We start from the raw sequence: 15347 nt of genomic DNA, 5'->3' as shown, positions 1-15347 counted from the left end.
CTGCAGTATGGGCCGGGCCACTTCCTGGTTGTCAGTGAGTAAATGGTTTGGCTTGGGCTCATGGACAAACATATAAACACTTATAACTCCTAAGTGATTCAGCCCATCCTAATGCAACTTATATTTTTCCACAGCTTTGTTAGAGTTTAGTGTGATAATTAACCCTCTGAACTTCAACAGCATTTTTAAGTTACAATTCAAGAACTTGTATAGACGCTACATGATAAACATGCAAAACTCAGTGCTGCTTTCATTCCAAAAATGTTTATTACATATATGCAATACATTAAGACTAATACATTTTTTGTCTCAAAATGTTAATATTATAGTTGTACACAGTGCTAAAAAAAGTCATGTCAGTATTCTAATACATATACTGGATATGTACAAGACCTTGTTTAACTGTTGGCAGGATTCAAGAGTAACTGTCTCAGACCAAAACGTTTTCTCCTTATGGCTCTACTTGTCTGACCAAAATGACTTCAGGTTGATCCTTCCTACTTTCATCTTTATACTATATGGATTGGTGAAATGCCAAAAGCCAGTGGGTAGGAACTCTCATGTCAAGAGGAGAGTGGTAGGTAGTGCAGTTCAATATTGGCCCAGTAGAGACCACTAACTCCACAGAAATTAATCAGTTGAGAACAAGGGCATAAAAATCACTTCATCATCTTTGGATTGAGGCATACACACTCTCATGCTTGGAGCATCAAATGCAAACCGCAAGTGGTTAGGTTTCCACAACATCTTTTCAATTAAGGTGCCTGGAAGTAAGCAGTAAACACAAATAAATTGCTACACCGAGAACTCCTCTGTCAGATTTTGAATACATCTCATATCTCTCACGGGGATATTTGTGCAAGCAGAGGAGTTCCTGTAATCAGCCTGAATCTTAACATTTGAGCGGTACATCTGGAAGGGGCTTTGGATTTCCGTTGGGCTCCTTCTTGCCGGGGTGGGAGCCGTTGGTTTTCGGGTTCTTGTGCGGCAGAGGTTTTCTTTGGCGTCTCCTCCTAGGGTGACGAGAGCGCGCAGAGTTGGGTTGTGCTGGATCCAGCAGAGGATCCAAATGTAGTTTTCCACTCTGTGCGTCTGAAGACTCATCAATGAACGCCAGGTTCTCCCCAAAGTAGTCCAGAGGCTGAGAAAACAGGGGATCTGGCAAAGCGTTCTTCTTTTCGGCCTCAACACTTTTTGCCTCAGGCACGCGGTCCGTCTGAGTGGCCTGAGATCCCGTTTCTGAGCCGGACTCAGATTCATTCGAGGAGGAAGAGGAGGAGGAGCAGGAAGATCCAGACTCTGTTTGACTCTCATGCTGCTGCTCTTTCCCCTCCGGCTCGCCAGTGGCTGGCACACTGTGCCCATGGTTGCGAGGACCGTGGCGGCGCTTTCGCCGACGGCGCTTGAAGGGGTCGTCGATTTTTCCTGGAATGCGGAAATCGACCGACATGTTCTGGATGTTCTGGGTCCAGTCGGTGGCGTGGGCTCGCAGTTCCTCCATCTAAGAGGAGACGGTGAAACAAGACATGATGAAAAGGGAAGAATAGAAACAAGGCATGATAAACAGAGAGAAGAGAAGAGAAGAGATGTGAAGAGAGGACAGGAGAAGAGAGAAGAGAAGAGAAAGAAGAGAAGAGATGAAATAGAGAGGAGGAGAGAAGAGAAAAGAAGATAAGAGATGTGAAGAGAGGAGAGGAGAGGGAAGAGAGAAGAGCGAAGAGAGAAGAGAAGAGGAGAAGGAGAGCGATGAGAGGAGAAAAGAGAGGAGAAGAGAAGAGGAGAGTGATGAGAGAAGAGAAGAGGAGAGGAGAGGAGAGGAGAGGAGAGGGGAGAAGAGGAGAGTGATGAGAGAAGAGGAGAGGAGAGAAGAGGAGAGGAGAGAAGAGGAGAGTGATGAGAGAAGAGAAGAGATGAGAGGAGAGGAGAGCAGAGGAGAGGACAGGAGAGGAGAGAAGAGGAGAGCGAAGAGAGAAGAGAGAAGATAGGAGAGGAGAGGAGAGGAGAGGAGAGGAGAGGAGAGGAGAGGAGAGGAGAGGAGAGGATAGGAGAGGGGAGGAGAGGAGAGGAGAGGAGTGGAGTGGTACCTCAGCTCGGGTCTTCTTTGACAGAACCCGCAGCCAGTTACCAATCATGGTCAGGATAGATGCAAAGTAGGCGAGACCCAGCAGGATCCAGAACCACACCAAAGGCTTGTACCAGTGGTCACTCCCTGCATGTCCAGAATCACCTTAGGAAAGACACATGGGCATAAGTGTAGGCAGTACATGCAAACATGCAACTGGAGTAAAAAAAATGATATATGTCAGGAGATATATCAGATGAGAGAATCAATAATTCATCTCTTACTAGAAAATGATCATGAATAACTCAAGAGGTAAATGAAAATTGTCTGTGCTAAGTGAACTTAATGCATTACACCTGACAGATAAATTTATGGATGACTGGTGAAGTCGCTAGATTCAACCAGCATATCCAAATTATCTATAGAGAGAAATTCAACATAATTACTAAAGGTCAAAATTCGCAAAGTTAAATGCACATGAAATGGATGCATAAATTAGACTGCAGTAGAAACCATGTTTTCTCTGTTACCACTGACTTGAACAAACAAGTAAATGTCGAGAATAAAATTTTAATGATTAGTAGAGTAGAATGCCACACGTCTGCAGTGATGACAGGTGTCTACAAGCTATGTTTAGAAACTTGTGGGTGACTGATTTACTGTACATACCTGCAACATAGTCTCCGAACCCCACTGTTGTCAGGGTGATGACTACAAAGTAGGCCGACTCCAGGAGAGTCCAGCCCTCCACCTCTTGGAAAATCAGAATAGGTAATGCAACGAAGAGCAGGCACCCCAGCAGGATGGAGAGGACGGCTGAGATGACACGCACGATGGTGGGACTGACCCGCCACTTCTATAGAGGAGGAGGAAACAACACAGTGGTGAAAGACGGGTCAAATGGGCGGACAAAGAAGGGGTAAAATGCAAGTAAATGACACATTAAGCCTCCATTGAGGGTCTCACCAGGAAGAGAGTCTCTATTTTGGCAATGGCTTTCCTCAGCCCGGTACCCAGATGGTCCCCAACTCCAGCAAGCAGGATACCAAACATGGGGATCCCCACCAGAGCATAGAAGATGCAGAACAGCTGCCCACCTTCTGTCTTAGGGGAAATGTTTCCAAAACCTCCATAGAGTAGAGTAGATGGGGAGGCAGTTGATTTGAAAACACAAAGTCAGAAATCAGGCAGTCTCCAGTATGAATATTAGGCTTGGACCGAATATCACAATATTTTTTCGTGAATAGCATGATATTTTCCACGGTATTGAATATCGCAAATATTTAATGAACGTATTATTATTTTGGTAAGGCTTTATTTTACAGCCCACTAATTACGGTGTAACTAGTTTGTAATTATGGGGTACTAATAAAATAACAATGTTGTAGTTACAGGGTAACAAAACAAGAGGCTCGGGAATTAAGGGGTAACAATTTTGTAATTGTGAGAGATTTTTAAGGTAGTTGAGGTAACTATTTTTGTGATTACTGCATAATTACAGGGTTAGGGGGGACAAAACAAATGTTATTGGTGTTTGTTCCCTGGTACTATATATCTATATATACATATATAGATATATATATATTTTACAGAAAACAAGTGGTATATAAAGCAAAATGGACTCTCGGTGAAAAAAGAGCAACATTTAGAATACATATTGATTATATTGTTAGTAATAGAGGTATAGAAAATGTTAAAAGCCACATGTATTTACTTATTCCATTACACTTTCACTGCATTAGGCTACAGGTTACCCATAACTGCAGAAATAAAGGTGTGTTTTGAAGAAATGGGCAAAGACACTGTAACAGTAGTTTGCAAATAAATGTATTCAAATAAAATGATTCAGTTGTTCAATTCTGTAAAGTGGATAGGAAGATGACAGCAGTTCAGAAGTGGACTACAGATGAGAAGGTGTTCAAGCAGGACTTTGGCTCATCTCCTTCTGTCTGGCAGGTCTGTTGGAGCGGCGTCTCTGCTATTGCAGCCATGTTGTCAGCAGATTTCTTGTTCTTCCTCCGGAATATGCGGGATAGCCAAGAAAAGAAGTCACGCTTCTTCTTCTTTGGTTTTGTCAACAGGCTGTCTTTGGCACTTGAACTCTGAGGTTTGACCAGTTGGATGGGTGGAAGTGTCTTTTCAAGGGTCAGACCAGACAGGTGCTTGGTGTCCTTTACAGTTTCAACCACAAGGCTTGGTGGAGCTTTGACCTCAACCTGGATGGCTGGAGCCTGGGTCTCCTGAAGCAGGTCGCTTGATCCTTCCTTAAGCAGGTGAATCAGGGTGTATTCAGTAGGAGAGACAGGGAGAGCCTCCTCTGCAGTGGAGTTATTGTCAGGTCCAGCAGAGAGGACAGTGACTTTTGTTCCCTCACTACATTCAGGTTGATGCAGGACGGTGACTGAGCTTTCAGCAGAATCTGTCTGTGTACAAGAGTTGACTGTTTCCCTCTTGATGATAAAAGAACATTGTTCGTCCTCCTTCTCCAAGTCCTGAAGGAACAGCATCAGTTTAGAATCAGCTTTAACGATTGGCTCCCATTCATCAAGATGATCTTGAGTAGGGGCATGGTGTGCAGCGCAGGCAGCCATAAATGTAGAACTCGCTGATGAGGAAGCATAGATGTGCTTTTCACCAAGTTCGTCCTCCTTCAGGAGGACAGAGAGGAACTGCATCAGGTGAGAATCAGTGCTGCTGACAACAGGTTCCCATGTGTCAAGCTGGTCCAGAGTTGGCCCATGCTGTGGGGAGAAGTCAGCTACAAATCTAGAGAGATGTGATGAAATGTAGAGGAGCTCCTCACCAAATCCTTCCTTTTCCAAGTCAAAGTGGGATTTGACCAGTGGCTCCCACTCATCCAGGTGGCCCAGAGTGAATCCACAGGGTGAGCAGCAGTCAGCCACAAATCCAGATGTGTCACCTGGGGGAGCATAGAGGTATCTCTTTCCAACTGCCTCCAGGTGGTAGTCATCATCAAAACCAAAGGGGGAGTGCTGAAGCAACCTCAATCTTTCAATGATTTTGAAGTCATCAGTCACTGGAGTCTCAACAAGGCGGAGCAGGTTGGACTGATCCTCAACATGCTGAGCTGGGTGGATGGATGCTCCAGCTTTACCTAACGCTGTGTCTTCAGTCATGAGAGGAGAGTCTTTCTCTGTGGGAGGAAGGTCTCCTTTGTCCATATCAAAGGGAAGTTTACATGCTGATGAAGCCACACTGACTATTGGTTCCCATATATTGAGGCTCTCAAATCCACAAGCAGGTTTGGAGCTGAGACCAACAGCAGACTGAGGTGAAAGGTCACAGTCGAGCTCAGCAGTCACTCCAGAAGAGAAACTAGAGGCTTCAGCATAAAGGTACTGCTCCTTGTTCAGGACTTTAGCAAACATGCAGTTGATGTTTTCATGGCGATCGTCTTTAAGGGCATTGAGTCGAGCGACCATTTGCATGGATGCTGAAAGAAATGCAATGGCAACATCTTAATAATCAAATAACCTTAAGTCCACCTGATGGAGCTTCATCATCAACATGCTTCATTTTATGCCTTTCATCATAGTTTTGTTTCAGTAACAAATCTAACTGTCAATTTACAATGTAAATCAAACAAAGAAAGAACTGGACACAAATGTAAATCCTTCAACACAAACAACTAGTCTATCCTGACTGTCTGTCTCTTGTTTGTCTGTTCAGCAAAATCCTCTGTACTAAACTTTTCCTGTTAAATAATACAATTAAAAATACATGCGGCTTACCAAGATGGAAATCACTCTCCATGTTTTCCTTTCTAAAAGGTAGATATTGTTGATGTTTCTCCAAATGAATGCAGCGTGAGTTTTCTCTCTCAATTTGCAGATGAACACCGATCAGAGATGAAACTGTGAGTCTGCATGTGTGTTCAGGTCAATCGCTCCTTTATGACACCGACATTCTAAACTCTCTGAACTCTGCTGCATTCTGTCCAGCTGCATTATGACTCATCAGATGAAGCTCCGGCCCAGTAAACTGATGACAGAGATGTCTCACTTCATACATGGTTTATAAACTACACACGATTAAAAAACAAAAAACTGAATATTTGGAATTTGTTTTAAGATACTGTATTTCTTATCTTACTACTACCTACTACTATTACTACTATATATTACTATTACCTATTACTACTACCTAGTATCATATCTGAGGGGATACTTTAAGAAAATAAAAAGAAACGTTATTCATCTTCAATTCAGCTTTTCAGGTGTAGATTTTCTTTTTTCCAAAATAACCTGTGCATCAACCCATGTAGTTAATAGAAACATTAGTTTAGTCCCCCATAATTACATTACTGTACCCTGAAATTATTTTTTAAGTATGCGGTAATTACGGTTACCACAACAGTTACACCATAACTACCTTATAATGTCTCAGAATTACAAAATTGTTACCCCTTAATTCCCGGACTTCTTGTTTTGTTACAATCAGAATCAGAATCAGCTTTATTGGCCAAGTATGTACACATACAAGGAATTTCATTGCTCTCTACAATGTAACTACAGCATTGTTATTTTATTAGTACCCCATAATTGCACCGTAATTAGCGGGCTGTAAAATAAAGTGTTACCATTATTTTTAATAGCCTAAAAATGTTATCCAATTTAGAAGAAATAAAATAAAATACCCCAAAAAAACAAAAACAATAATACAACAAACAATAATATTGTTTATTGCGATATTTTGGACAGCATCGCAATATTACATTTTGGATATCGCCCAAGCCTAATGAATATAGGTGAATTGTCATTAGGGGTTCAGTGATCTTAATGAGACAATTGTACTGGACACCTACCGATGGTCGTGATGATTGTCCCTGAGAAAAAAAAGGCACTGGCCAGATCCCACTGGCTGGAGAAGGTGGAAGAGTTGGTGCTCGGATCCGCACCGGCACCGACGGCATCCACCACCTCCTGGGGTGAGAGGGTAGAAAGGAGAAGAAGTCAGTGGAGAAGAACATGATGATGAGGACAGGAGACCAGATAAAGTCAGACAATATGGAAATGAGGAATCTGTGCTGTAGGAAACAAATCGACTAAACTAGCCTACTTTCCCCTACACATGAACAACACCACGCAGTGACGAAAAAGGGACTGGTGGTGTTTCCTATACTTCTCCATCCCAGTCTTGAGCACACAGACGACTGCCAGCAAAAATAATCAAATTCTCTAATCTAATTATCTATTTTGCGTCTGTCGGTACTTGAAGATATCTGTTAACTCCAAGTTGAATATGAAGTTGTGATTGAACACGTTGTTCACTCATGCAGACTTCATTGCTTCTAACAAATGAGAGGTTTGTGATTACAGAGACAAGGCTGGATCTGTTTGATTCTGTCTGTTAGATTGGAGCCACTTTGTCCAATCTCTGTCCCAACTAATCTGATTATTGTAGTAGCATTTATTATGAAATTGATTTCTAATGCTCTCCTTATTCCTTTTGTGACTTATCCTCATTTGTGACTTATCCTCATTTGAATCACTGACCGTCCTAATTAGCACTAGCACTGCTGACAGTTTGCCAATTTTCCACATATAACAAAGACTAAGACAATCATATATATTGTAATACTGGGTATGGACTTCGGGTTATGGGCCTGCTCTATACATATTAACCTGCATTTCATTGGAGAGAGGTGTACACTGTAGTGAGTTTGGGAATTTGTAGAGGGAAAAGTTGGAGGTTTTGCAGCCAGAAATGTGTGTAATATGCAAATGAGAAATACTTTTGTTGCTCAACAAGCTAAAGTTAAATTAACATAAATGAATTTAGGGTCGACACATAAGTGACAGAGGTTAGCCAGCCTGTTTGTTGTTTTCCATAAGCACTTCAGCCTCGAAGTCTTCTGCTCACCACAGCGGGGAAGCTGCCTGAGCTGTTGGAGCCAGCAAGACAATACTGTCTCATCCAGATACATCACAGTGCGATTAAAATATCAAATGGTACAGGAAATAAGATAGTAGAGGGAAATACTGTAGTCACAGTAGGGAGTAGTAATTCAACTTTAGCAAGGCCACATATTGTGATACCTAAATGTGCAATTAGAGAAATAACAATATATGCATACAGGCAAGTGAAACAATCATATCAAAACAAACAGGTTATGATGATGTTCAGCTTGAAATAGTTGAAAGACAAATAAAATCCTGTATCAGTGGCTGGTTAAAAGTGACCACATGTGGGCTGGCAGGGTGGCTCATTGTGTGCCCCGATTGTGGCAAATCATCAGTTTCCCCCCTCACTTCATAATGACTCCTTCTTGGTTTGGTGTGAGAAGGGTATTATCTCATTTAAGGATCTGTACATGGCAGATGTTTTTGCGTCATTCGATCAGCTCAGAGCTAAATTTGATATACCAAGAACACACTTTTTTAGATATTTACAGGTTCGGGATTGGGCCCGTAATCATACCGGATCATTTCCGGCAATTCCTGAACAGCAGCCTATAGATATTCTATTCCCAACAGCTCCATCCCTCAAAGGCACGATATCTGTTATGTATATGAAACTTTCATCTAGGCATCTCTTGATGCATTGAGGGAGGCGTGGCAGGCTGATCTGAATATACAATTTACAGATGCTGAGTGGTCAGATATATTCTCAAGAATACACTCCTCATCGATATGTGCCAGGCATGGCCTGATTCAATTCAAGGTGGCACACAGACTTCATCTGTCTAAAGTCCGAATCTCAAAGATGTATCCATCGATTGATGATTCTTGTAATAGATGTAAAAACTCACCTGCAACACTAGCTCATACATTCTGGTTTTGCCCGAGGCTCTCGGGTTACTGGTCCTCCATTTTTGATGCCCTATCCAAGATACTTAAAAGACCAATAGTTCCAAATCCTCTTACAGCCATTTTTGGTATCCAACGTGAGGATGATGATCTTCCTAGGGCACAGTCAAATTGCATCGCTTTTGTCACTCTTTTAGCCAGAAGACTCATTTTACTCAATTGGAAACAGGCTACCCCTCCCTGCTTTAAACACTGGATCAGAGATACACTACAGTTTTTGAAGCTAGAAAAGATAAGATTTGCCCTTCGAGGGCCTAAGGATAATTTTAGCAGTGTATGGCAACCTTTCATTACATATCTACTTGAACAGCTATGAGGTTGTGGGATTGTTTGTTTTCAACATTTGCTGTAGAATTTGTTTATTCTAAACTGCGCACGCTCACACACACACACCTTGTCTATTATTGTTGAGTTTGTGTTGTTTTTGTCGTTGTTATCTTATTTTATTTTATCTTATTTGTCTGTTTGTTTCCTTGAAAAAAAAAAAAATGTTTTTCCTGTACTTTTGTATACATAATGCTTCTTTTTTAATTGTGAAAACTAATAAACAAAGTGGTGAAAAAAAAAAAAGTGACCACATTTTTGCTGAAATTGTACCAGACACATTCTTGATGCAATAAAAAGAGGTCAGAATAAAAACAAACAATGTGCATAAAATCATCTCTGTCTGAGCCATCCAGGGCATTTATCACAACAAGCTCAACCATCTTCATGATGATGTGAGGTAAGTTTACAAGGGCAGTCCACATGCAATCTTTTTTTTTTAAAAACTGACAATGAAGAAGAAGAAGAATGACCCCGGTGTTTCTAATTTTACACATACTTAGTTGAAATACATTTTTCAATTTCATCTTTTTCAATCCCATTTTTCTGAGAGCAGTTTTTATGATCAGTTTTATGTGTATGATCAGAAAGTTACCCACTGTGCAATATTCTCTGACAGACGACAGCAAGAGCGCTGGTGATATGTGGCCGGAGAGTTTGATCATCATGGCTACAAATCAACAGCAGAGTGCAGTGAGAAATCTACACATAGGAGCTGCACTTGTTTGCCCTCCAAAAACAGCAAATGTCAAATGTGACACAGCCATCAATCACATGATTAACTACATTAATGGCAGGTAGGAGCTGATTAATTATTACCAGTCTGCATAGCTGACACGTTTGATCCAGCCCTCTCATCTGTTGACCAATGTGGGGTGCAGTGGTGTGTGACACCCAACATATTTCTACTCAGCATGGATTATTCCATTCGAATGAACAGCTTGTACTAGGTTCATTTAATTTCACTGAAGCTATGTCCAAACAGTTGCAGACATTGGTATGTTTAAATCTGAGCTATAATGCCAGCTTGTTAAACAGACTGTAGGCAGTAACACTATAAAACATTAATAACATCTGAAGAAAAGCTTCATAACAGCCACATGGCACATTCATGAATAGATGATTCAGTTCCTATGTCACCGTTCATTAGAAGTACATGTAATACTTGACTCGTTTGTTGCATAGCAGTGGATCAGTACTTAATAATTTATGACTGAAAGCTCTGCTAGTTGTTATGAAGCTGCTGCTCAGCTGTTATGAATGTGTCATAAGTTGGGGTTCATTTAAAGTCTTACCTTTTAGTCAATCTGCTCAGCCAAACGGCACCAGCCAAACTAACTTAATGATTGCTATGAATCAATTTGTAGGGAATGTTTTCATGAGAGAGGATATTCTCCCATGTCACAGATAGATGCCCAAAGATGCTCATTCAAGAATTATTCAAACTTCTGTCACTTATTATGCTTCAAATATTACTCTGGGATACGCCCAGATGTAATCATCCACGTTTGTTGTTTGTATCATACACATTTTATGAACCTTCATGTGTTTTTATTGTGAATTAAATCTTTAAATCCCGTCTGTAAATTGGCCTGCACATCTAAAGGGATACACCACAGATGTCTTTTCGTCTTACAAAATATATTTATGTGTTTGACCATTGTCCACAATATTTAATATATGTTGTCCTGCTCTACCTTTAACTTGCATGCAAATGTCAGCTATTACACCTATAGATACTTTACAGGCTAAAAAAGTTATTTACAATTGTCATTCTAGAGCAGTGACAAACATCAGGGGATTGCAGCTCGGCTGCCAAGCTGGCTCGTAATACTCAACTTATCCTTGGCTCAGCTATCACTCACTTACACACAGTAGAGCCAGCACCTGTTCTACCGCTCCGAAGGGGCACAAAGACGTGTGACACGGGTTCGTCATTGCCATGGGGGCCCTTGGGTGGCACCAGCCCCAGACAAATCTGATGGTTCACCCCGGGTGCCCCCAAACTACATTCAGAATATGATAAATCATTGGATTGTCTGTGTCAACCAAGTCTCTACAACCCAATGAACATTAAAAATTAAGCAGAGCCATCTGTCTGTCAAAGACACAAAGCCAAAGTCTATTATCAGCTAGTAAGAGTTGGTCAATTTCTAAGCTGAAAGGAAAAGGTCTGCAGGTGAATTTCAAAAGCTCTTTGGTGTTTGTTCAGTGGGAGAGGCTGGAGAGAGGAGAATATAAACAAACTTTGACATTGTACGCTGGCAGAATCAGGACTTTTGCCTGCAGAATTGGTCGGTTCACTAACTGAGGCCCCAGTGTGTTTTTGTGTGGACAGTAATGATAAGAATATGTAAAAAGCTTCACAGAAAGGACACAAATAGAGCTGTGGTCTGTATGATAGCATTTGTTGGCCTAACCTCCACAGAAAAAAAAAGCCAATATAAAGTTTCACCTCATTGCAATAAGAAAGAAGATATTCCACAAAATTATCACCACCTGCTGAATTTGCAAAAGTCATAAAGGAACACCAGATATGCCACCTAGAATTTACTTTTTACAGATTATTTTTATGGCATTTCAGCTTTATTAGATAATGTACAGAGAGCATAGAGACAGGAAGATGGGAGGGAGAGCAGGATTAATGTGACAAAGGCTGGGCTGCAATTCTCCAATGTTTGTCACTGTTCTAGTATGACAATTTTAAATGACTTTTTTTAGCCTGCAAAGTGATCTATAGATGCGATAGCTGATATTTGCATGTGGGTTAAAGGTAGAGCAGGACAAAAGTATACTAAATACTGTGGGCATATGGTCAAACACATGAATATATTTAGTCTTTAAATTGTTAAAGGTAAGACGAAAAGATGTCTATTGTATATCTTTAGGTGTGCAGACCTGTTTACATACTAGACAAGATTAACAAATTGAATTAACATTAGTACATGGCAGGCTGATCCACCATGATGTCCCACTTCCTGGAAAAAGGAGAACAGAGGGAAAGAAACCCCTTAGCTGTCCAATTAGAATCATTACATTTCGGATACTTATCTATCTGTCAAATGCTGTCAGTTAATCCAAAATAAAAGCAAAGTGATATCTGTGTGTTGTCTGTCTGTGTGTAGCTGTGCTGTACCTCTATAAGGGCCTGCAGGTTGTCCGGGCCGACGCAGGTGAAGTTCAGCAGGAAGTCCCGGCGCGTGTCCTGCAGCTGCATGTGCTGGCCCTCCTCCTGCGGAGCCTCCAGGGTGCGGAACACCACAGCACCCAGCACCAGGTAGAGCAGCACCCCGGTCAGGATGCCTAGCAGGGTGGAGCAGCGCATGGCCGCACCTCCGCCCAGTCCAAAAGTAGACTGCTGCTGTTTGTCTCTTCCGCTGCCGGTGCTGGAGCGCTCGGGATCCCAGCCGCTGCTGCAGACCGATACATCAGCAACCACACGGACACGAGGGTTTAATACTGACCACACCGCCTCACAGCAGCCCCACTACTACATGTCTGCAGCCGGCCTATTAGCTGCAAGCAGGGCATTAAATGGACTGAGGCTTACCACAGTGCTGACACACAGTGAATGCAACATCCCCAATAAAGCCTGTCTTCTTAACTTTCTGGCATTTCAGACAGATGTGACTTCCTTATCCAAAACATCAATGATCAACATCCTAAATGCAGCCAAGGTTACCTGTTTTTCTCCCTTTGTTGTACACGCCTTCGTCTCTTCCAGTCCCTCCTCTCACTGGGCCTGAGGATGGAGTCCCTGGATCCGTACCCGTTGGGGAGGCCGTCCACCTCACACTCTGAAGTGGGGGACACTGGAGAGCACCGGAGTTATATATACAGTATATATAGATAATACAGTAAAATTTAAAGCATAACTTTGTGTACAATCCAGAGTTCACAGTGTTTACGTTTATGGCAGTGTTTTGAATTGGAAGGTACCAGAAACCATTTAGATCATTAGTTCAAGCAAGCGTGACACTGATCGATCAATCTGTAAACATAAGGAAGGGTTCTTTATCACGCTACCAGGCCATGCGATTGCTCAGAAACACTGAGCTCTTGGTTGTGAGAACAATATCAGTGATGACAGGCAGCGATGGACAATAGGGAGAAGCTGCCAGCGGAGCTCATGTTGTGGAACCAAAGCCATTTGTTATTTATTTCTTTTTCTTTACTATTACCCACACCCCACGGCCACATGTGTGCACATCTAAGATATGTAGCAGTACCCATCTTCTCTTATCAAGTTTGCTTGTAATAAATCCCAAGCTTCACACATGTGTAAGCATGTTTTTTGATCATATTCAGCATTTATGCATGAGGTCTTTGCAGAGAGACAGCAGCTTTGTGTTCCCACCCACTCCCAGGTACATCATGCAATCCTACTATAAAATGAGGAAAACTCTGTCCGTCTGTCTGTCTGCATCCATTTTGCTCCTCAATGGGTTGGCCAATCAATCTGAAACTGCACATGGGCATTGAGCATTGGCATAGGCAGGGACTGACGAAGCAAATTTTTCCATTTTCCCAAATTTACGCTGTTTATGCACATAGTTGTGGCACATGCATCCCCGGGTATGGACTAGTCTATTTTGCATTAAGGACTCACTGGATTCCTTGCTGTGGATTAGGGCCATGTCATGTTGTAGAGGGACATTAAAGTATATTTTGTTTAGGTGATCCGGGTCAGCAGTTAGGGAGGGAACACGGCAAAGTAACAGTTGCCTACAAATAGATATCAACTTCACACAGACCTTTGTGGATCATTTGTGGGAGTAAACATTAAAGACGCAGCAACTTTGGAGAAGGAGTGGCATCCAGCAATGAAACCTGTTTAGGTCTGTTGAGATTATATGCTGGTCATAGTAGGCTCTCACTGAAGCAGTTTTTTAACATTCAAATTTAAACATTAAACTGGAGCAAAAGCTACATAGTCTGATGCGTTTAAGCAGCAGAGCTGAGAGGCTGATAAATGTCTCAGTGAATGAAAACACTCCCTTTTCCAGGAAATATTGGAACAATTCAAGAAGGAAGGATTTTATCATTTGGACCAGGAGCTCAGCCATTTGCAGTTTGCACTCTGCATCATTGCACTGAAAGCCAGAATAAAACAAACCCCCCTCTCCTAAAGTAGAACTTCTGTCCTTGCAGTCCTTCAGTCAGCAGATCTGCTGGCCTTGATTCAAAATTAGACCAATAAACTGTCACACAGTGACAGCAAAATATACACTACCTAGCCAAACAGCTTTGGAGCTTCTCGGAATAAACAAACCAACAGTCCACTTACTAAATTAAACATATTGACATTTGACATTAGTGGTATATGTAAAACTCACACTTATATTCCCATAGTTTCATTGGCACAAGTTTTTTTTTAATTTTATACCTGAGTCATACATATGTTTCATGCATATATAAAACGGGATAAAAGAAAATTGTGCAAATGAAACACGTGTGATTGTCACAATGTAAGTCACTATGTATTTCGTGAATGTAGTAGCGCAGTAAGCCATATTTTTATTTCACACCAAACACATTATTGTAGCTTATTCTGGCCCAACTAGAGAGTAAAATGAATATCTGGACATGCATCTGTAAACATGCATCAAACATGAATGGCTAGATGCATTTAAAGAAAATAGCAAATACACAGCATATCTCTAATGTGTACCTACCTCACACAGCAACACAGCATGCCAGACAGATTATGCACCAGCAGACTAAGGAAACTGTAACACAGCTCACATTAACTGCCAACAGTATTGCTGCAACCAAGCCATAGCCTTAGTGATCCCATTTTATTACCACTTAGTGTCCCTGTGGGTCCAGAAGATCTATGGTACTGACCAGTGCGCCAGACAGTCCAGCATCTGTCCGCTTACCTCAAAATGAACGATCATAAGAATCCAGTGTAACGGTCGCCTCATGCAGAGTATTTCATGAGTTCAGGCAGCCACACACACAGAGAGAGAGCATGAGTGTGTGTGTGTGTGTGTGTGCGTGGGAGAGGGAGGCTGTTGCTGAGTGCAGAAGAGAGAAAAAGATACTCAATCAAAGTGACTATGTGGGGTGAACGAGAGGGAGAGTGAATTAAAGAGAGAGAGCAACAGAAATGTCGGGGAAGAGAAGCG

At 41.8% G+C, this 15347-nt stretch overlaps 1 protein-coding gene across 1 annotated transcript; it reads right to left on the bottom strand.

The window, feature by feature from the left end:
* Positions 1-319: 319 nt before the first annotated feature.
* LOC139664524 (potassium channel subfamily K member 4) lies at positions 320-14935 on the bottom strand. Its single transcript, XM_071543382.1, has 8 exons — positions 14892-14935; positions 12899-13028; positions 12353-12629; positions 6888-7005; positions 3029-3189; positions 2732-2918; positions 2085-2227; positions 320-1501 (listed from the first exon to the last, which is right to left on the bottom strand). Exons 3-8 carry the CDS (start codon positions 12539-12541, stop codon positions 893-895), a joined length of 1407 nt encoding a protein of 468 aa, XP_071399483.1. The 5' UTR covers positions 12542-12629; positions 12899-13028; positions 14892-14935; the 3' UTR covers positions 320-892.
* Positions 14936-15347: the final 412 nt, after the last annotated feature.

Source organism: Centroberyx affinis, unplaced genomic scaffold (assembly GCF_046629955.1).
Source record: "Centroberyx affinis isolate AG114_WGS23_722 - 3 ecotype Tasmania unplaced genomic scaffold, CSIRO-AGI_Caff_v1 ptg004309l_1, whole genome shotgun sequence".
Taxonomy (NCBI): Eukaryota; Metazoa; Chordata; class Actinopteri; order Beryciformes; family Berycidae; genus Centroberyx; species Centroberyx affinis.
The sequence above is the reverse complement of the archived record's forward strand: the minus strand, read 5'-3'. Positions and strand labels throughout refer to the sequence as shown.